The sequence below is a fragment of the Phaenicophaeus curvirostris genome, chromosome 10 (assembly GCF_032191515.1).
Source record: "Phaenicophaeus curvirostris isolate KB17595 chromosome 10, BPBGC_Pcur_1.0, whole genome shotgun sequence".
Taxonomy (NCBI): domain Eukaryota; kingdom Metazoa; phylum Chordata; class Aves; order Cuculiformes; family Cuculidae; genus Phaenicophaeus; species Phaenicophaeus curvirostris.
In genome coordinates, this window is record NC_091401.1 from 5835160 (window position 1) to 5858035 (window position 22876).

The following is a 22876-nucleotide window of genomic DNA, read 5'->3' on the forward strand; positions in this document are numbered from 1 at the left end:
GGATCTGGGCCTGACTTGGTGTTGAAATAACTCTACACCTCTTCCTGCCACGGTTTGTAGGGGACCAGAGCTGAACTCGCCCTAACTGAGCTAGTTCCTCCAGGAAGGAGAATGGTTCAGATGTACGTGAGCCAAGTGGAAAGTCTGACGCATAAAGAAGTTTTTCAGTCTCTCTCTTTTTGATGAGAAAAGAGGCTAGAAACACAAACCAAATCACGCCTTTCATTGGGATAAGCGAGTTAGATATTTTTCTGTTTCAGCCCTGATCATAGCTGAGGGGCATGGGTGGGGCACTTCATTTCTTGGCACTTCTTGTGATGGCAACAAGCAGTGTGCCCACATTGGGTATTGTATCGGCTGCCTCCTGAGCAACTGGCAAAGCTGTGCAGTCCTGCAGTCAGCAATATCTCAATAATTATGGTAGAAGCATTTCTGTGGAGCTCGAGTGCTTTATTTCCGTGTACTAAACTCCTTTACTAGGAAGGTCTGAAAAACTAGGTTGATTTAAATCTGTCTTGATACATTTGAGGTGTCTGTCTTCCGATTTAGATAGGTATCGAGTAGTCTGAAAAACACTTATTCTACTGCTTTTAGAGCTGTTCTCCAATGGGAATCTGAATCTTTACTTGGTCCAGCACTGAAATATTGCTGTAAGATGCTTCCTACTAGTCTGCAACTGTTAGCCCTGGTATATCAGTTGTGGTGCAGTTAAGGACAAAGTACAAAACCAGCAAGGGCCTTACAAAAACTCCTTGTTACTGAAATCCATCATAGTTTATAAGTTTCATCTCATCTTTGGAGAATAAGCACCACTGATGGTGTTTTGTAAGGGTTTTTTGAGTAGCTGGACAATGCTTTTGAGCTGCATAGATCCAGTGATGAAAACTCAACCATAGATGCATGTTCATTTGGAGATTACAGAGAAGGATTTTGATAGGGGTAGAGGCATCTAGGTATTTTACGCCTGAAGGTGGTAACTATTTTTCCTTATTTTCTCAAGTGGAGAAACTCTCAAACTTTAAAACATTCATCAACTAGGCATTTGTAATAGCTGAAGCTGTGTGGTTTAGGAGATTTTTGCCATAGAAGTCCTGTTATGAACTTTTTCTTGATTTGTATTGCTCCCATCGTGCCTTCGTACTGGTGGTCTCTTTGCAGATCTATCTCATAACCTTATCAACTAACATGACAGGCTCAAAAGCGGGCTGCGGCCAAAGAACCAGGGGGAGTTCTTGCTGCAGGGCTGGGTAAGATTGGCCCCAGTTCAGGTGGGTTGGGGAATCTTCCCCCTCACATCAGGTCTCCTGTGCACGGTGGAGCATTTGCATTGCCCTCTTGTGGCAAGTGTCCTGGAGCCGCTGGGGTCAAGAGGCTTTCTGCCTCACCCTATCCAACATATGTCTTGGGAAAACCTGTGCTCCTGACAGTAGAACTATGATTAAACAATTCTGCAGTTTGCAGTTCAGTTTTTAATTCAGCAGTTTCTTCAGTGAAACCATGGCTTTCCTAATCAAGAAGCGTGAGTTAGCATGAAAACCTGAAAGTGAAGCTGGTGGGATGTAGGAAGTGAAACTGATAGTTGAAGATACATTATTGAAACGATGTTCCAAAATACATAGTCTAAGATCTAATTGTATCTTTCTAATTACTTGCAGTTAAACTTGCCTGGAGGTTTTTTTAACGCTTCAGTGATATTAATAGTTTCAAAAACTTGATGGAGGGAACAAAATAGAGAACAAAAGCACTGAAAACTAGATAATCCATTCTTTCAGCTTTGCATACATTTCTTCTCTTTCCACCAAGTTGCATTCTCCTCCTGCCAAGAACTGAAGGTGGGATTACATCCTGTAGTTGTTTAAAACAACCCTGCAGCAAAACATGAGCGTGTGATAAACCTTGGGCTACCAACCTAGCAAGAATTGATTTCTGACTTAAACGCTGTTGTGTTTCTTTCTGTAAATGGTGAAAGGAGGCTGTGTGTGTGCAAACACACCCTGCAGATCCTTCCTGGAGGGCCATGTCTTGCAGACGTGCCCTCAGCCCCTTGCTCTCTTTGTTCTCTCCATCCCCAAGAGTGGCTGGAGCGAAAGGGTTTTATTGTGGCGGCGGGTGAATTCCTGCATGCGCCTTCCCCGGGCCTGCTGCCCCTCTAATTGTTGTGTTGTCAGAAGGCGTGTGCCTCCCAAAGCCTTATCTGATTCCACCAAAAGCCTTGCAAGCAGTTCAGATGTTGACCCCTTGAGCGCAAACAACTCTCCCAGCCGCCTGCCTTGGGGCATAGCTGTGAGATGAGGTTTAGTGCTCCTGTTTGTGCAAAAAAAACCAGCCGCTGGCTTTGTCACAGAGGATGGAGCACCTGCCTGAGCAGGGGAGCAAGGGGCCAGGGAAGGTGAAAGGCTGGTGGGACTTGGAGGGGGAGAAGAGGATTCCAACAGCTGCTTGTGTCAGCGTGGGGATAAGTGTAACGAGATTAATAGTTATTTAAAGAGCAAATGGGGACATGGCATTTGGCTGTGGCATGCGAGTGTATAAATGCAATGGAATGGCTTCTCCACTAGTAACATTCAGACAGATGGTCCCTGGACTGAAAGGAATGGAAAGGATCTTTGATTCTCTTAGGGATATCTTAAACTGTAATGGGGTACTTTGACTTCCAAGCAGCACTTTCGGCATTTCCACGCTGTGCTGTCTTGTTAACACCGACTGCCCATTTGGCCATCTTTCTCCATCTTAAGTACACTGGGATTAGAGGGAATAGTTTTTAAGTGAAAGCCGAAACGCTATTGTTTTGCTGTCTGTATGTCTGAGCTGGTTTAGGAGACTGTTTTCATCACAGCCGTCTTTTCATCATTCTGCTGGTTAGGGAGTGTGTCTGATGCTAATCTCCATGAGAAATGAAACCACCGAGTGATACTTCTACCTTTTTAAGAAGTTTTCAGGTTTTATTAGGGTATTCTGTGGGAGGAGGGCTGGGGAGTTTGGTTTTTTGATTAAATACAAAATTATTGAGCAGGAAAAGCTGCTCCTGGTGCAGTGCACCAGCATTTCAACTCTCTCTGTACAGAATTAGCCTCAAGGGGAAACGTACCAAAAGTCCGTTAAATTGGTCTTGGTTGACTGAATAGCCTGCAGGAGATGAGAAGTAACTGTCATCTGCATTGCCAAAGCTGCAATCTCCTTGTGGAGAAGAACCAGCAGTCTTGATTACTTCCTCCTGTGTCATCTATTTAGCATGTTTTGAATCTAATCACAGATACTTGCTTACCCATCTAATAAGGGTGCTGGGCATCTATACTGTTATATATGGGGAAACTGAGGCAGGGAGGGCAAATTACTAACCTGAGGCAACACAGAGTCACTGGTTCACCCAGGATTAGGATTCAATATGTAATTGCTCTTATTACTCTGCTGCCTGAAGGCCTCAGACAAAACAGAGGCCCATTAAGCAAAGTGATTTTTGCATAGCAAGGAGCAATCCTTGCCTTGCAGACCTTGCTGCCTGAAGTAGGCTGAGGGTGTAGAGGGAGGTGAGGTGGCTTGCCCAAGGACACAGTGCATTGCTGGCAGAGCAAAGGAGGGAACCAATTCTCCCTTCTCTCTGCAGACCATCCCAGCTCCCAAAATTAAGTGCCCTGTGCTGTTCCCCACTAGACTGTGGCCTTCCCACCACAGCTGATCCGTCTCTGGAAAGTCTTATATGCCTTGCTGAAAACGCAAAAGTATTGGGCTCACCTTGGGCTTTTAATTAAAAACAACAGAAAACGTCAGCCTCTTCCAGTGAAGCTCCTAAGGAGGAGCTCTGTTTGGTGGGTCAAATTTCTCTACCACCTTCTCTTCTGGAAGGACAGCTGAGAGTGCAGTGTCTGGGTGTAGGTAAGGCACTTCATCCTTGTAAAGGACGTTTTCCTTCATGGCTGAAATTATTGGAGAAACTGGGTGTTAAATGGCTTATCCAAGGTTCCTGGGAAGCCTGGTGGGTAGCTTGTAGCATTCCCTTTCAGGTCCTTGGGAGAGTGATGACATGCTTGAAGTTTCATAAGGGCTGGCAAGTTTCCCAGTATTGGGAAAGTTTTTTGTTATGGCTCTTGCTAGTGGTGCTCTAACTTGGGGAGCCTTTGTCACTTGGTTGATAATACAGAGTTGTGTCTGGACAAGAAGCAACTGTTGGAAAGAAGATGAAAGTCTAGAGCAGGCTGGCTGAAGAAGTGAGATATGTGAGCCTAGTGACTCTGGATGGAATTAAGACATAGGATGTAGAGAGCCATGATGTGCTTGGACTTTTGAACAAGGGGAGTAGCCTGAGCCTTTCTGCTGTGCTAACTACAGAACTAGGCGTGCGTATCTCTGCATGTTCCTGTGTGATCCCAGAGCTGTTAGAAATGAGTACCACAAACTTTTTGGATGCTGCTCTCCCTATGCTGGGCACAAACTGTGCCCTGTGGACACACACAAGGATGAGATTGCATCTAGCCAGCTGAATCCTAGGTACGAAGCAACTGCTGCTATGTCTGCAAGGTCAATGCTGGGCCCTTTGGAGGGAGAAAAGATCGGGGTGGTTATGCAACTCTGTCTCCCCAGTGTGCTTTCCAACTGTTTGGAATCTGGTCCAGGATTTTAAAATTGGGCATCTTCCCTTGATGAATTTTTCTCCAAAAGAAGTTGTCTGATGCCTTTTTGAACACATGTAAACTTTTAGTATTCACAGCATTTTGTGGTGGAAAATTCATGTTTATTTGTGGGCTTTGCTAAGAAGCACTCTGTGTTTAAACCAAAACCCTGCTCAAGCCATTTCCTTGTCCCCCAACTCCTCTAATAAGAGAGCATGAAAATTAATTTCCTATTTGCTTTTCCCCCATATTGTGTAGGAATTTACTACCTTCTGTCACACTGCATTCCACTTGTCTACTCATTGTCTCTTTTCCAGGCTGCAAAGTTGTCATTTACTGCTATGTTACAGGAACGCATTGGAAGAGTTTTCTAATTTTTGTCACCTTTCTCTGAAGCGCATACCCCCCTCATCTTTCTGAGATGGGGGACGAGGGTTGCACATAAAACTTAGAGCATTAGACATGATTTTTTTTTTTCTGTTAATCTCCCCTCATTCTAAACTTTGCCTTTCAGTAATCCGTTTTCTAGCTTTTGGTTTTGATCTTCAGTTGTTTCATATTGTGTTCGTACCCAGAGGATACCTTTGGGGCACAATCACCTCTGCTCATTTAAGTGCTATGCACTGTGCAACTGCTGCTGCTTAGGTATGTGGAGAAGCCTTCCATGTTGTGAGCTACCCTGCTGCTTCGTGAGACATTTAATGCATCTCTGCTATTGTCTGTGACCAGTCACTGGGAATTGAGTGCGTGGTGCAGCCTGGCTAAGTGCTATAAGCCTTTTTCATTGGGTCACAATTCAGTGCAGCTACTACCTGAGTTAGAGGTCCTAAATTTCACCATGCACAGCGGGATCAGATCCACAAGAAGACCACCAGGTTTAGAGTGCAAGACCATTGAAGATGTTGGCTAAAGCCAGTTGCACTGTGATGAACCTGATTTTTAGGAGGTTATAACTGCCTCTCCAAAAGGGTCTAAGTCTGGGTGTTTCTAGACATAGGGAGCCTATATCCTCATGATGGCTTGCTGCCCTGTGAATCACCTCCTTGTTACGTGTAAGCTCTCTTCTCAGTTCAGTTGTTGATCTACTGTGTGGCTGTGAGAACTTAAACTTCTTTCTGTTTCAGTCACTGGCATAAAATGGGGTATATCATTCACAAATCTTCCTCCTCTCCGTGTCACATGTATGGTAGCACTGAGATCATGCCGTGCATGCCCCGTTGTGCAGGCCATGCCTTATCTAGCCAGCCTGTGCTAACGTCGCTTCTGTAACGCTTCTGTGCATCTCTTTGCCTCTAGCCGCAGTATACGAACCTGGGGCTCCTGAACAGCATGGACCAGCAGATCCAGAATGGCTCTTCCTCCACCAGCCCCTACAACACAGAGCACGCACAAAACAGCGTCACGGCCCCCTCGCCTTATGCCCAGCCCAGCTCGACTTTCGATGCCCTCTCGCCCTCCCCAGCCATCCCTTCCAACACAGACTACCCAGGACCTCACAGCTTCGACGTATCATTTCAACAGTCCAGCACAGCAAAGTCAGCAACATGGACGGTAAGGATGCAGCATTGTTTTGCTCCTCCTCTGGCTTCAGTCCTGATGCCACTAGTGACATTATTTGTATGGTACCCATCCAGCTTATGCAAGAATGAAGTGACCCATGTCCTTCTCTGTGCATGACATGTCACACAGAAGGGAGAGATTTATCTTGGCTGCTCTGGGAGGGTGTGGTGGGAATTTAACTCCCAATAATATCATTAAATGCCAAGTGAATAAAGTGCCTTGCAAAAAGACAGTCGCCTAAAGACCATATGTGATGAAACAGTGGCTCTCCGTTTGGGTCTAGCAGGTGTGTTGGAGCAAAACATGGGGTCGCCACAAAGCAGGACTTCAGTGCTTCCCTTCACTTGCTTCCCTTCGTTTCCAGTGGTTTGCATAAGGTCTGGCACGTGGGGCTGGGGCTGCAGGACAGAGGTGGTTCCCCTTGCTCCAACAGACAGGGCTTTCTCTTTGTCAATGTCCTCCCCCTCTTGCTGCTGGTATGGGAACTCTAGTGTCACCACTTCACGTCAGCCTTGTGATGTTTTTGTGTGTGTGTGTATATATATATATATATTATTTGTTTTAAACTTAATGCTCTGACAAGAAAGGAACTGTTCTGACAGAAAGAGCAAAGAAATATATGGAACTTGAAACCCGAAGCTCACTTCTTGATTTTTGGTGGAGATGGCTTGATTGTTCAAGCTGTACAAACAGCCCAGGATGCAACACTTGTGGAGTTGTAGGTCCAGTTGTGGTTTAGGACTCTAAACTAGAGATGCTTCTAGTGGAGAGTATTGCTGTCTTAAAGATGTTCAATATTTGCCTTCCTTTTCTTCAGACACTGGCATTAGATGCAGTGAATAATGCTCTACCTCAGGCTACCTGAATAAAAGCAAGAACTGTAGGTTGTTGTTTTTTTCTTTAATATTATTTTCATTTAAAAAAACCCCAAAAACCTAAAAAACATAGCACTTCTTACTGAAAGCTAAAAACATTAAAATAGTGCCTTTTTCTTTTACTTTTTTTAGTCTGAGGAACTACTTTTATCTCAAACTTAAATGCATACTCTAGCCACTGCTGCCAGCAAAGGAGCAGAACCCTTGTGAAGAAAGATGCCACAAACCAATAAATCACTAAGTTTGCATCCTTTATATTTTGAAAGCCTTTTCCAGTAACATTTGTCTAGAGCTAGTAACAATAACTTTTAGAAAATTGTGTGAAAGGGGTTAAAATGGCATAAGTGTGCTCAGTACCAAATATTTCATTTTTCTGTATAAAAGTGTGAAGAATTTTTAAGTGAGATTGAAATTGCACCTTTTCCTTAGCTGCATTTGGAGTGATGCCCTGCTGGATTTCACACCTGGTTTTGTGTCCAGATTTCTCCCCTTATACTGCAGGCAGTATTTATCTTTATTTCCCTTTCAGTAAAGAAATTGTTGGTCAGCTCTGCTTTCCATTTCTCAGAGACAGAAAACGTTTCACTTAGATTTTTGCAAGCTGTTATAGTGAGGTCCTTTGAAGGAGATATGAGAAGACATTCTGTTTTGATGCATATGGTATAAAGAATTATCTAATGCAGCTGCAGGGGAACAGAGCATTTGATGCTGTCCTTTCAACTGCAAAAAGTGGTCTTTTGAAATGAGGTTTGGATCTACACAGCAGGCTGTTCCAGCAGAGCTGAAGTGAGCTAGTCATGAGCCTAGAGTTAATAAAGGAGTTGAGATGTTTCACTGTAGTGATAGTGGCTTTCTGGCATAGAAGTGGAGCCTGAGTTTTAAAGTGGATCTGTGTAGTAGTCAAAAACTAGATTATAAAAGAAAAAGAAAAAAAAAATAATCAAAAAGTTCTTCCTTGGTGACTACAATTTTCCAGATATGTGCAGCTGAGGGCAGGCATGTTTGGCTTCTCCTTTCTTTTTTTTTTGCACTGATGTGGACCATGCTACCAACAAATGAAGATATGCCCCCTGTGCCTGGGGGCAGTCTGTCTAGGGATAAGCCCATGTATGTTACTAAAGAAATGGTCTTCCAAAAAGCGCTCTGATCGGGGAGGAGTGAGTGCAGTCCAGGTGTCCCTGTACTGAGCCAAGTGACCTAGATTTAGTTGCTTGTGCAGAGGCTGGCAGTGCACAGTATGTTCTCAGTGAATGATGACAGTGGTGGCTGGGGACCTTCAATCAATATGCCTTTCACTGGAGAGCATCTTTCCATCTTCAGAGCTCTGCCCTTCTGCTAATTAATCCACCAACTCATTTCACATGGGCTCTTGAGCAGTTGCTAATATGCATTCGACAGCTTTATCAGTGGGGTGGGTGGAGAAGGACGTGAAGGCTCTTTCCCTGCTGCCGTCCTGAGAAATGTGGAAACGTGTAAAATGTTGATGAAAGGAGGAGTGATTGCCCCATCCTCTCAGCAATAGCACGTTCTCAGAGTTGCTCATCCCCAACCATGTGACTTCATACGCTTTGATTAATGCCTGTCGTCTTTTTTTTTTTTTTTTAATGGTGGATTATGAACTTACCCAACTGGAAGAGTTTCTTCCACTGCAGTGACCTATTAAGAGTTTAATTACTGGATGGTCCCACCCTTATTAAGAGTCCAAAACTTGAAAGCATTTTTTCTTAGTTCTTTTTTTTCTCCCTCTTGCAGTTCCCCAGGGCAACATTTATAAGCAAGGAAATCCATTGTATCAGACTTTTCCTTTTTGGGAGTGGATGAGTGACGGTGAGGAAGGTTCAGTGGCAACTGGCAGGAGATCTGCTGCCCTGGCTGACAGTGCTTCACTGCAGCTACTCTGAGCTCCTTCAAGAATGAGTCATGTCAGATTAGGAGTGAAGGCTGTGGGCTTGGTAAGAGGACTGGGTTATTTCTCTAAAATGCAAGAGCTGCTTTGATGTGAGGATTTAGAATCCTGTGAAGATGCCTCGGATTTCTCAGTCACCTTGTGTGACTGAGTCACCTCTTAATTCTGTGTGGTTTGGGGGCAATAAGCTGACATAAAGTGTAGATCTCCCAAGTTACCTCTTCTGGAGGTGGGGGAGAGACACAAATACATTTTTTTCCATAAAACATGTTTGGTTTTCTTCCCCCAAGTTCTCCAGACTCTTTCTGTTAGGCCAGGTTATGTCCTAGGACAGCGGGCACCCTTTGCCAAGTCAGTAGTATTTATATAAAATAAACTTGGGGGGCAGATGTGTGTAACATCAGGATTGCTTCTCTGCTCACGATAGGCTCCTAGGTAAAGGGGGTGGGGAAAGAAAAATACTGGCCAGAAACAGCAGAGAGAAACAATAGTTGCTGCTAGGTGAGAGGGTGATCTCATATTTATAAGCAGTTCACTTTGAAAATACTTCACAGAGAAAATTTGTAATCTTTCATGACCTTAACTAGGAATTCCAGTAAAACATGCTGTCTAATCAGGTTAGTTCTTCATTTGTATGCTGTGTTGAACTAATTAACGATGACAAATTGAGATTGGATTGCAGAGGACTTCATAAGCATCCTTGATTATTTTTGTTAACGACCTGAGAACACAAGTAAGGATATAAGCAGGTTGATCTGTCTTTTCAGAAGGAAAGCATTTAACAATTTAAACTACAGAGGTGTTTAAAAACAAAAGCCTTAAATAGTCTAAATTGAACAAAGTTTCTCACGTGCATACTCATGGTACAATAAAATCTTCTTGAAACCACACTGTGAAGGAACAAGCAGTTATTATTTTCTAATGCTGAGATAGGGTAGGTCATTGAGTTTAAGCAAAGAAGCCCTATGAATTGGGTAAAGAAAGAACACATCCAGAACTGTATTTCATTCGTTACAGGATACTTCCTCTGTGAGAATTCTCATATTCCCATTGCAATATCTCCTCCCATTTCTCCAGAAGAAGAAAACAAGGCATTTCAAAAGTGTGCCACCTCAGATTTTATTTTTTTTTTTTCTGTGTGGAAGTAAATTGTGTGCAGATGTTCCCCACCCACTCTCAGTGCAAATAAACAAACAACTGCACTGACTTTTCCCCCTAAAAGAGATTTGGCAATAGCCTGTCACTAGCAGAACCTGTTACATGGAGAGAAACATGACTGCAGTTGGAAAGTAAAAATTGAAATTCTATGTCAAGGTAAGTAAAAGTTAACTTTACTGCCAAATGCAAGCTATCAAAAAACCAAATCAGATCCACCCATCCCCATAAGCAATATACCACCTTATAAGTCATGAGACTCTTTTTTAAAAAGGCAAACAGGTTCTTCTTACTCTCCCCGCAGGTTTTTGAGCCTTTAGGGTGCATCTACTAAATCTTTTAAAGGTTTTCTTGGTAGTCACGAGGGTTAAGGATAAAGAAGGCAGAAATAGCTTTAAGTTTTTAAATAAATACTGAAATTTATTTGGATTTTTTTTATTCTGCTGAAGAAAGACACCCAGCCCTGCAAGACTTGCATAATTCAGGTGTTGGCAATACCTGAGTTTAGCAGTTTGTTCTCATGCCCTGCAGTAGCTGGAGCTGGGCTGGGCTGGTCCTTGCAGGGCTTTGTTATGAAACCTCGGGCTCTACAAAGCTGCAATCTGTGTTTCTGTGAGGCTTACTGATTCTCCTGTTCTCAAACTCAGCCATTCCTACAGCTATGAGAAAATGCTCAGATTTCAGACCCTTTGCTAGCAAAGCTGGATAACAGTCTGCCATGTGCGTGAAAGCAAGTAAATGGGTTGTACTGGCTGGGGTTAGTGGATTTGAGAAAGCTGCATTTTAAGGAAGGTGAAAAGGAATGCACTTAAAACAGTCCACATGAGCAATAATAGGTTTCCGTGGTTGAGAGTACAGATTCCTTGGCTGGGCTATCTCAGCCCTTTTACTTCAGACTGATTCATTCCATTTTCATTTTAAATATAGTGTGTCCTGAACCACCTGGCAATATTGGGTCATTTTTTTCCAATCTCTCAAATTAATTAGAGGCCTGTGCACAAGCAAGCAGTGAGAGGGCAATTAAATGTGCCCATTGCCTTGACTCAACAGTCCCTAATTGTGTGTTCAGTTTCTTTTAAATAATCTGTTCAAATAGTGCATTGTTTCAACAACAGCAGTAATATCCAGCATTGTTGCGGCTGCTGATTATCTCTCTACATCATACATGAAAACTTTTTTTAAAGGCTGATGACTCTCCCAATGAACATATATGTGGGCTGAGCTAAGGGTTCATGCGAAACCCCTTGTTACTCCATGGTGTTCTGTTGGTCAGTGCAATCCGGGCTTTCCAATTGTATCTTTTAATATTACTTTTGAAGCTGCCAGGAGAAAGGAAATGGTCTTCTTACAGGATGTTGAATTTCCCCGTCATCGAAGACTCCTAGCCAGCAATGATGCAGGCTTCATCTGTTTGCGTGGAGCAGCTGACAAAGGTTCTTGTAAAAGAGAGACTCGTTTGTGCGGGGGATCAGCAGGCTTCACCAAGCACTGAAATAGGTCACCTGCTAGCCACACAAATCCTTTCATGCCTCTAAATGCAGGCTTACCCTTCAGCTCAGTTAGTTGCCCAGCAAAGTTAATTTTTCTAGTAATAACAGCCAGAGTAAGGAGCGGAAACAATGCCCATAATCCAAAAGAAGAGAAGCAATCTGGAAGGAGAAGGCAGCGGAGGAGGAGATGGGGTTGCAGCTTTCAGATGCATGCGCTGTGGGAGCTGATGCAATGGTGTGAGCTAAGGGTTTGGCTCTTCACTGATCTCAGTGAAGCAGGAGTGCTTCCGTATTTGGTCATTTGTCTCAGGTGAGAAGTGCTAGGTATTGGCTTCCTCAAGCCCTCTGCAGCCGCGCCTGCCTGAAGAGGCTGTTTCCAGTACATACAGCCTCTTGGCATAGAGCAGGAGGGGAAGCAGGACTGGTGTTAATGGCCATCAGCATGCTTGTGCTGAAAGGTGGTGATCACACTTTCCTGCTTGAAGAGCTTGTGAAGTGTGTTTCCCTCTGTGTGATATTACTGGGCATAATGTTGAGGCTGTTGAGGCATATATGCAGCTTGTCCTAGGTCATCTACCTGGAAAGAGTGAAGCCGTGCTTATTGTCTTTGAAGGAGGTGCCTTTCTCACGGCAGGGCGGTGTTTTCAAGCTATCAAAGCTGGGAAGAACCAGTTTACCTGTGAGAACCAGCCAGGAGAGAGCTGCTGCCTTCTGTTTGGGTTTTTATGCTTGAGTAAAAGGAGATGTGAGTGCATTAGGTTCCCATTAGAATGTGATTGTACTTTTTCTCCTTAGTCTTTGTCATGTTTATTTTGTTTTTATTAACAGTTATCTTCTTTTGTTACTCCTTACAGGCAGGTCTACATGTCTGTGTAAGTGTTCAGAAAGTGTCTTGTGATATAAGCTGTCCTAGGCTTTTCTTTTCCTTTTTGTGTAATTATCATTTCCTAAAGCCTCCCAAGGCAATATTGCCTTCCCTATGTGAACTGCTGTCATTGTAGTGAGGAGTTTTGCTGTATATTCTGTTAGATCAGCCCCATCTGTCGTGACAGAGCTGAGCTGTGGTGCAAGACTGCTGTAAAGGGCGACCTGCACCCCGTGCAGCTAGCGATGCCCAGGAAGGGAATTTATTTACTTAGTGATTATATGAAGTGGTGCCTGCTGACAGTGAGAATAGAAAATTTGGATCTCCTTGCTTGCAATAGTGTGCTCTGCTCTTTGAACAAAGTTAGTGCTAGCACCAGTATGCCCAACCTGCTGAGAGAAAGCAGGCTTCAGGTGGTGTGAATGTCCTTCTTGTTTAACTAGGATTTAACCTCTTGGTTGCTATGTTTGTTGCTGATGGTCTCCTGTTACAGGAGAGAAGTTAGGACTTGCTACAGGTCTCCCAGGATCTGCAAGAGATTAGGCATTAGAATTGGACATACAAGGATGGAGAAAGTAATCATGCGGAGGGGTTGTGTCCTCCACAGGGGCAGAAGATCCCTCTGCTGCAGGCAGTTTCTAGCTGTACTGGCATCACACTTCATTTCTTATTTCCCCCTTCAGAAAATTTGTTTTAAGTTTTTAATTATTTTTTAAGAAAAATTCAAAGGGGGAGAATTAAGTGCAAGAACCTTTTTTAATGAGTTTTTTTTGTCTATGTGGAGAGGAAAAAGTCCTAATTAAACATAATTTTCATCAATGCAACTTGCACAAAAAAAAGCCCCACCTACTTTCATGAGAAAGGAATAAAGAGAATCATAATCCTGGATTAGGTATCTTGCACTACACACATATAAAAACAACACCGTGTGAAAAGGGGGAAAATATATATGTATATACACACACACCAAACATACCAATGTGCCTCCAGCAGTATTACCAAAGGAATTAACTTTACAAGAAATAGCCACAGCCTGGAAAGAAGCCATTTTTCAAATAAAAGCTGAATGAGACTTGTGGTTTCTGAGAAGTATGAGAAGGAAGGGTTAAAAAAACATTTACAGATAAGAATAGTTGATGTTGGGAAGATGAGTGAACATCTTGAAGTAGGGGAGGGTCACTATTTAAATCACCTTTTCTTTTTTTTTTTCCCCCTCTTCTTAGTTAAAAATTGGCTTATACCAAGAACAACATGTAGGATTAATGTTGTACTTTGAAGATACAAAGTGCTGCACAAATATTACTTCCCTAATCAGCAAACACCTTTGCTTGGTAGGCAAATCAGGAGTACAGTCACCATTTTAGAGAAAAGGGAAACTAAGGTGCCAGAAGTGCCAGAATTTCCTAGGTAGTATTTTTATTTTGAAGATTTTGCCTTTTTTATAGCTGTTTTGGGGGTTTTTGGTTTTGTTTTTTTTTGGTGGTGGTAGTGTTTAGAATGGGGACTGCCTCTAGGCTGGCTTGTAAAAGCTGCTGAGCTCTCCTGTGTTTCACAAGTGCTAAGCATGCAAAGCAGACATGAAGCACCCTCGGCAGAGTCTCCTCCTCACCTTTCCAGAGGTCACTTCGAGCTGGGTCAGAAAGGATTTAGCCTCCTCTGTGGCAAGGAGGGTTTCCTAAAAAGTTACTCTTTTTCCCCATTCCATTAAGCTGTATAACTTTAACAGTGCTCAGTTGGTGCAGTTTGAAATTATTTCAACTGTGCAAAAAAATATTTACTTGGCTTTAATAGGTTACTTTTGGGTAAAGGTTTTCAGGTAGGCTGATGCAAGAGGTATTGCTCACCTTGCAGACAAAGATAACCCTTGGAGATGATTGTTCCTTTCCTTAGGTCAGTTGAAATAACACAGTTTTCATAGCTATTAATTCCCTGCCAACTTCATACAGAGCAAGCAGCAGTTTGTGCTTCAGCACACTAATTTTGTGTGTTGCATTGGTGGTGCTCTGTATGCTGAGGGTTCAGCTCCAGTGCTTAGTAGACCAAATGCTATGAAGAAATGTCCAACTTTGTTTAAAAAAGAAGTGTCCTGGGTAGGGATGGCTTCTGTGTAGAAAGAGCATGAACTTTATTATGCAATGGAAATCTTTTCATGAGGTTTTGCTCTGCGCAGGTGTGTCAGATCTGTTATTGTAAACACAAAAGGATAGCTACCCAAATAAGAGCTTAGATCCTTTTGCAAATAGGCTTGAGTACTGATACAAATTTTATTGTTTCCAGTTGTTAAAGATAACACTTAAACGTTGGAACAAAACTTGGTGGAGCCACAGGTGGATGGTTCTACTTTTTCCTTGGTTTTTGAGATGTATATTCCATGAGTGGGGCTTTTTCCCCAAGGAGAACAAAATATTACTTATTTGCTAAAAAGCAGTGGATTAGGACCTGCCGATACACATTAGCTGCTGAAATTTGTCTAAATTCAGCTTTGCAGTAGGCTGAAAATTGTGCTAGAGGAAACACAGCAAAGCACAACTCAAAGGCTGACTTCTCTTTCCTGAATGAATGAGACGGGGCTTGAGTCTAAATTTTCTGGCTGTTTGCCGTGTTACCAGTGATGGTCATGGTGCCTTACAGCTGTGGGAAGGGTGATGCCTTCCCCTGAAATAGTGGGTAGGGGAGCATCCCTGTAGAGGCTGCAGCTCGAGGCTCTCCTCCCTGCTTTTTTGGTGCTCTGGGTTGCACCATGCTTTCCTCCAGGGAAGAGAAGCTGTGCTACTCAGAGATGCCCTGCTAGGGAGCAGCATCAGTGAGCAGCAGATTTGGCTCTGAGCCCAGACTTAGAGCTGCTCCTGCCCTGTGGTTTAGATGTAATCTGGGTAAGGTTGTGCAAGTCATTCCCTCTGCCTCTGTTCCCCCTCTTCTTTCCTTTCCACACACTCGCCCTCAAATGTGGGACTGTGTCACCATGGTCCTGTGTCGTAAAGCACTTATAGCCCTGATGTGAAATGCCTGGGGGCTGCTGCTTGCTGTGCATCCTGTATAACTAGCCTTAGCTTTCAGGCCTTTTATTTTCACTTATTTATAGGACAGTAAAACATTTTTACAAACTAAATTTTGAAGGAACCAAAGCGTATCTTCAGGCTAAGGCCTGAAACTGTGAGCACCAGTTGGGTTATTGCTTCCTCCACTTGAGTTGTTGAGTTTTACCAGTGTCAGACTACTAAGGAGGAAAATCACTGATATCGAGTCTGTCTGAGGGCTATGGCAGGAAGGAAAACCTCTTGCTATTATGTAGCCAAAGCACAATGCTGTACCAGCACTGCTTTGTTAGCTGGGGTACCAAGCCTCATCAAATCACCCTGTTGCGTGTTGGGACTTTATAGCTCAACTGTGTGGGTTATGGCTGGGAGCTGACGTGTTCCTGACCTTGCAACGGGAGCAGAGTGAGCCCAGGTTTGCTATCAAGCCCGCACCCAGATCTCCTTGGACAACCCCCTCCACCTTTTAAAATGCAGGTCTGGAAAGGATTCCCGTGGGGAAAGGAAGGGAGTAGTACTGCTGGGCTCTGTGCCCAGCCTCGAGGGTGTTCGTGGGGCAGGCAGCACACCCGCTCTGTTTGCGTTTGAACACCAGCATCACCATGGGTGGGAGAGAAAAAGTCTTCTTGTGAGATGTTTGTTGGGTGGCTGAGCACTGAATTACATCTGTTCATTAATCAGTGAGGTGGTGGCTGGTTTTGCGATGAGTTCTGTGTCCCGTCTCTTCTGCTGCAAACCATTACTCATACTTATTCATTTTCTTTTGACCCATCCTTGATGGGTTTTTGTAGGCGTATGAGCAAAGGAGAGTTCAACAAAAAAAAAAATGTCTGTGGGCATTTCTAGATACTCTGCTAAAATATTGTACAGCACTGGCACATGTACAGGAAGCGGTGAGGCCCCTAGGAAAGCTTCAGGAGAGTCTTTGTGAGGTCTATGAGGTTTGACAGACAATGCATGTGGATTGATGGCTTTGCAATACAATTCCTATAAGGAATTACTAAATGTGACCTTTATTTTTAGTTCCCTTTGTGTGTTTACTTCTATGATGAGTCATTTTAGCCAATTTTCTTCATCATGCCTCTCAAAAAGGCTGCAGAAGTTATGTTCTGTTCTTCTGGGTTTGTTTTTCAGCAGACTGATCCATTTGAGATGCGAATAGGGAGAACTGTGTTGCTCTGGTACTGCTGGTGTTCAGGGAGAACACTGTGTGGTCCCTGGCCAAGAGGAAGAGCAGCTGCATGGATGAGCCTGGTTCCAGGCTGGGTTTGCAGGGACATGCACTGGAAAAAAAAAAAAAAGCCAAAACATTTCCATGCTGCACGTCTGGCACTGGGTGTGCAAAAGCCTCTGATGCTGTTAGTCACCCTGCTGATGGCAATCTGTTTAATGGGATTACTTTGTTTCAATACATTGATATTCTGCTGTGTGTTTTGCAACTAATTTCAGGGAAGCTTCCTAAACAAGGATTCGCAGGGTTTTTTAAAAGTGAGGTGGCTTGGTAACTTTTTAAGAGTTGATAAAACATGTGACCAAGATTGACTCTGTTGCTCAATGATTGGGAATAACTCATAACTACCCATAGGTCTGAGCTGTTGCCAACCACCCCCTTGCCTCTGAAAGTCGAACTCCTGGGGTGCACCTTACCTTGTACCTTCTAGGTCACATCCCAGTTGCAGTGTAACCCCCAGTATAGCTTATTCAATGGGGAAGTCAGCATTTCTTTTCTCCCAGGAGAAGCAGGGCTGAGCTTGCAGGCAGGCACTGACTGCCAGGGAGTGGTTTGGGATGGTCAGGTATTCCTGAATGCTGGGGGCTCTCCAGCTCTGTGCAGTTTGCAGCCTTCAGCCTGCCTGGCATAGGTGTAACAGTTCATTCAGCTTCTTATTTATTTATTTATTTATTTTTACTGGCCATACCAATCTGATTACACCTTTGAGGGATCATCTGCCCCTAAAGCTTAATTAAGAAGCTTTTGTCTGACTTGTCACTGACTCACCTGCCACTGTATGAGCTCATGTCTGACTTGCCCTAGGAAGATAGTGAAATGTGTCAGGCTTCTCTGAAATATAGCAGAGTTTTGTTTTATTGCACCCCTGACACTGCTGTTGGCTGCTGCAGAGGTGAACAGAAAGATGTCTGCTTCAGCTTGGTTACATTTATCTAAACTTAGTTGCTCACCTCTTTGTGCCTTGAAAAAGCAGATGGGGTTGTGCTTGCACAGCTGTAGGTATGTTAGAGTTAAATGAAAAAAAAAAATAAAAATCAAATAACCTTTGAGTTTTGGCTTCAGGCAAAGTAGGTGAAATGATGTGTTTTGGAGATGAATGCTCTTGCAGGAGGCAAGATGTAGCTTGCAGGAGAACATCTGCAACCAATCCATTCTGTATGAGATGGGGCCAAGACTTGTTTCTATCTCAGTACCTGTTTAAACATGTTGTAGCACAGCAAAAAGAGGTTTTGAATGCATTGAGGAAGGGTGGGTAAGAAGGGAAAGAGACATCAAGCTGAATGTTTGCTTAATAGCTTTGATTTCTTCATTAGACTTTTGAGCACTTTAATTTCATTAGCTGCTTTCAGAGCACTGTAGAACATTTTCTTTAAGGGAAAAAAGAGAGAGAGAGAAAAACCCTACTGTCTTGGTGCTGCAAAATGAGCTTGCCTTCTGGCCTGGAGCAAATCTAGTAACCATTTGCTACCTTTGCATACCCACCCTGAGTACTGTCAGTAGAAGGTTGTTCTGTAATGCGTTGATCAAATAACGTGCAGAGATTCAGTTACCAGGCTGACAGCCTGCACTCCAGAATGCAGCTTCCCAGTCAAATGTTCCTTGTCAGCTACTCCCATCCTCTTTGTTCTGTAAGAATGAATGCAGAATGAACATCTAGCAACTGCAGTTTGCAGAGCTCGTTTCCCTGCCTTTAATTGTGCGCTTGAAATGCCTCTTTCTCAAGGCCTGTGGCAGTGTAGAACAGTTATATGACTCAGGAGCAACTGAAGTGGTGAGGTTGGCAATAGAGGTTCGCATATCATCATACTGATGGTTCTCATCATCATACTGAGCTCTGTGGTTTAATTTTTTTTTTTTAACTGGCCCTTGAGATGCACATGCAGCTGTATTTCTGGTTTCCACTTTTAACTAACGTGACTTTGAATGTGCAGACTGCATGTGACTGGGATCTGTCTTCGGTAGAGTGTGTAGCAACTGTTGTTGAGGTCTCTTTCCTTGTCTTATGGGCTGTATTCCTTGCTGGGGAACATTATATGGTTGAGTAAAGTAGAGAATGTGAACACGATGCTACTAGATGAGAGGGGCACGCAGTCCGAGTGCTCTGTTCTATGTGGATGGGGTTGTAATACTACCTGGGCAGTATTTTGCCGGTGCTTAAAACCAGCAAGCTACGTTTTATTTGTTTTTGTTAACCCTTACCTTGCACCGAATCCTGTATAGTCCAAAGTGCTTGCTTAAGCAAGTCAGCCCTGGTCATGTGCTAATATTCTTCAAGGCCCCAAAGCACAAGCAAATTAAGGAACTGCAAGATGCAGAAATGCCTGTCCTCTGCCTTTGATGTAGACAGGCTTCATCCATTGTGCATTTGATCATCATAGTGATGAGGAGGTTACTCTTACTTGTGTGTTGCATGCATTTGTCAAGTCCCTGGTGAGTCTCAATGCTGCTGTTCACCTGTGTTACCTGACTGGCTACCAGGAGGACATCCTACAGCTTGTCCTTGCTCAGCAGGTGGACATCCATGGTAGGGATAGCCTTAGGCTCCATGCCGCGCTGTGTGAACTTGTCAGGCTGTGCCTAGAAAGAGAACTGCTGTCTCTGTGTGATGCCACGGCAATGGGTCAGGTTCATTAGCTCTGGCACGTTGCAACTTGAGCACAACTGTCTAGGGCCTGTGCACAGAAATGGCTTGGCCGAGCCTGAACTCCTTTCTTCTGTGTGTCACAGGTTGGGTTAGCAGGTAGCAAGCCAGCAGTCCCTGCAGCTGCACCCGGGGCACACCTTAGGCAGGCCTTAAGCAGGCAACAGAACTGGTTACTTCTGCCTTGCCCTGCAAGGACCACCCTGACCTAGAGAGGCAGTCAGGGCTGTATTCAGGTACAGATTGTGCCTCACTCCCCATGCTTTTAGGGCTTCAGATGAGGGCTTTAGGTGGCCCTAGTGTCCTTCATTGAGTATGCTGTGCTGAACTGCATGAGAAGTCTGACATATAAATCAGATTGTCTAAATGAATCTCTGTCCTGATGCACAGGTGACTCATGCAATCTTCTTTTTTTGACTAAAGAACTGTGTTGCATGATACCCTTGAGCGATAGCAGAGCTCATCTGTGGAGAAATCCTTTGGAGAATGTTGGAGAAAGAAAATGGTTGGCTATTCAGGGTTTTGTTTGTTTGCTTCAGAGCTCTCATCCCAAAATCACTGAAGAAGATGGTCAAAGCTATGTGGTGGGAATGACACTTTTATTCAAACATTGGCTTAGCTTTCTGATTCTATCCCTCTCCTAGGCAAACATTGTCTCGTCCCCAGATTCCTCCAGCCACTCTTGTATCAAACATTGAAACCTCTGCTGGGTCTTTCCCTGAGCTGTGTGATGTAATTATTCCTCCCAGCCCCCTAGCGCAATGTGAATATGGGTCTCCCTTGCCTTTGCAAGGACTTTTCAAGGATCTTGCTTTTTGGAGAGGCAGCACATGGAGAGGCATATATCAGCCTGTGTGGGAAGGGGGTAGTCGTGGTTTTATTTTGTTTTTTCCCCTTGGCTACATGAGCAGATAAAACCTGTAACCTACAGGAGTTGGAAGCTCCATGCAGAAAATTAGCTTAGGCTGGTGGAAGAGTTGAGATCACATTTTTCTTGGCTAATTAAAGGATTAAAGGTGCAGAGATTTAGAGTAAACTGTCAGTGTGCTACAGAACAGAGCCTTTGATGGTTGAATCCGACTTGAGATTAAACAAATTGCATTTAAATAAGAAATATGTGGCAACAGTTACAGCCTAGCTGGGCCTCTATCATTTGCTGTCCTCCAGGGTCAGGTAGCTGGTGTGCTATTACTAGGGTTTCTCTTCCCTCATCAGCTTGCTTCTTTCCAAGGGTCTCCCTCTGTATTGATTTTATCTGTTGTCTCCGTGCTTCGTAAAACTGGGCTTGTTTCTTTTCATCCAGTGCTTTGTGCATTGCAGCCTGGCCAGCTGCCTTACATGATGATGATCCAACTGCCTAACATAGCAGTGGTATAGGAGCATAATTGCTGTGCGTTTTCATATTTCTGATCCTGTTTAGGAGGTTTATTTGCATTCTGGCACTTTGCTGTCTGCAACCAGAGAGCTAAATACTTGTTCCCTGTGGACTCTCTTCTGTTGGTCTGTTGTGAAGGTAGTAGGTGTAAAGAGTCTTTTGGGTTACGCTGATAGTTTAATGATGTCTTCCTCTACATAATGGTGGCTGATAAAATTCTGGAGGAGCAGTTGGATTCTGCAGATTCGAAGACGTTGCTTTCTTTGGTGCCACTTGATTGTCTTTACTGACTATACTTGAAAATAGCTTGCCAGTGTTGGCCCCAACCCTCTTCCCCCAACCCTCTTCCCCCAACCCTCTTCCCCCAACCCTCTTCCCCCAACCCTCTTCCCCCAACCCTCTTCCCCCAACCCTCTTCCCCCAACCCTCTTCCCCCAACCCTCTTCCCCCTTTCTTGTTTGGATAGCACTAAATTCAGAGTCACTAAGGGGCTGTTTTTAAATGAGGCTCTTGACAGCACTTGCAGCAGTGCAAGATCATGAGATTTATAGTAGCTATTTCAGGACAACTTGCCTTCTGCAAGAGCAGGAATTCTTCAGCACAGCATCATGCAGGGCAACAGCATGTTCTGTCTATGAAGGCTTTGTACCTTTCTCTGATGCATCATGTATGAGCTGTAAGGAAAACAGGAGTGCCAGACAGTATGAGCCAATAACTTCTTCAGATGGTGCAACACTTGTCTTGCTTTCCACCATTTTGTTTTATTTCTGTTTAGGGAGGAAGGGGCTTGCCTTTAGTTACCTTCAATTCACAGAAGATTTTAAGGAGGGTTTGTTTGGTTTTTTTGTTGTTGGGAAGGTAGAGGAAATCACAAAATTGAAACTGGTGAAAAATCTGCTGGGATTCCACAATCACAGGAAAACATGGCATTACTTACTAATAGGGTGGGGTTGGTTGGGAAATCTGACTTTAAAATTGTTTCCCAGGTAGATGTTCTTGTTCTCATTGTTATCCAGTAACAAAGACGGCTTTTTGTTTGGGAAAGGAGCCTTGCTTTGATCAGGTCTTCTCAGAAAGTATTCATGGCTTGGGGTCTTCACAACTTGCAGTCTGCAAGCAGAGCATTGCAGAGGTAGTGAGGTCTGCAGGGATAAGGAGCTGTTTGGTGTTTTTCTTGGAAAGACATCTTTAGATTGTACTCATAAGGATTCACATCTAAACCCACATTCATACCTGTTATGTTTCCAGTTAGGTCATGCAGACGACGTGATTATCTTTCAGTTACTAAGTATATAAATCAATTGGTAGATATTGAGAGACTTGCTGTAATCTGTTTCAAATAATTTCTAGGTCTGTAACTACGTCATGGAGCATTTGGGCAATTATTAATGATGAGTTTACCTAGCAGGCTTGCAGATTTGCCTGTAAAGTGCATCTAGATCTATGCAAGATTGCTTTACACACTTGTGCATTCTTGCTGAAATTATAAAACAACCTAAGAATTGACTAAAATATATGTGGACTGTGCTGTGTTCAAACCTTCCATTCTTTCTTTGGCATGCATGGCATCCCATTCAACAGGGATACAGCTTTTCCATTTTTCTCTTGGAGGGTAGGAGATGCAGAACTCGAGAGTTTCATTTCTATAAGAGGGATAGGAAGGACTGCTGGTAACACCTCAAACTCATTGGAAAACCTCCTCCCTTTTTAAATGTTGCTGTGCATAACGGCTGTCTTTCCTTAGCCACTGCAGTTGAATAGCTTCATGAGAAAAAGTGGAGGAATACCCCAAGCCTGGAACAGGCTTGTCGCTCTTCTTAGCGGAGAAGATGACACAGCATTGACCTCACTAGCTGCCTGGGGGTGAGGTTGCTGAGCTCAAGATCTTGAGACATCTTGATGGTCTGATGGCTGCAGTAGCAACACTGCTACATTTCTCACTGTGGGAAACAGTTTGTCAAGACCCATGTTATGTAGGAAAATCAAAGTCCCAGTTCAGTAAGGCACTTGAGTGAGTGCACAATGTCTAGCACGTGAATATTCCCTGTGAAATCTATTGGATTCTGCTGGATTCAGCAAGGCTGCTCCCATCCTTAAAGTAAGCATCTGCTTAAATACCTTGCTGAATCATGTTTT

At 43.7% G+C, this 22876-nt stretch overlaps 1 protein-coding gene across 5 annotated transcripts in view; it reads left to right on the forward strand.

The window, feature by feature from the left end:
• TP63 (tumor protein p63) overlaps positions 1-22876 on the forward strand; it is a 154532-nt gene that overhangs the window by 94931 nt on the left and 36725 nt on the right. For all 5 annotated transcript variants that reach the window (XM_069865339.1, XM_069865342.1, XM_069865338.1 and 2 more), the window contains one exon: positions 5904-6158. In XM_069865339.1, coding sequence (XP_069721440.1) covers positions 5904-6158 — 255 coding nt within the window. The remainder of the gene's footprint in view (positions 1-5903; positions 6159-22876) is intronic.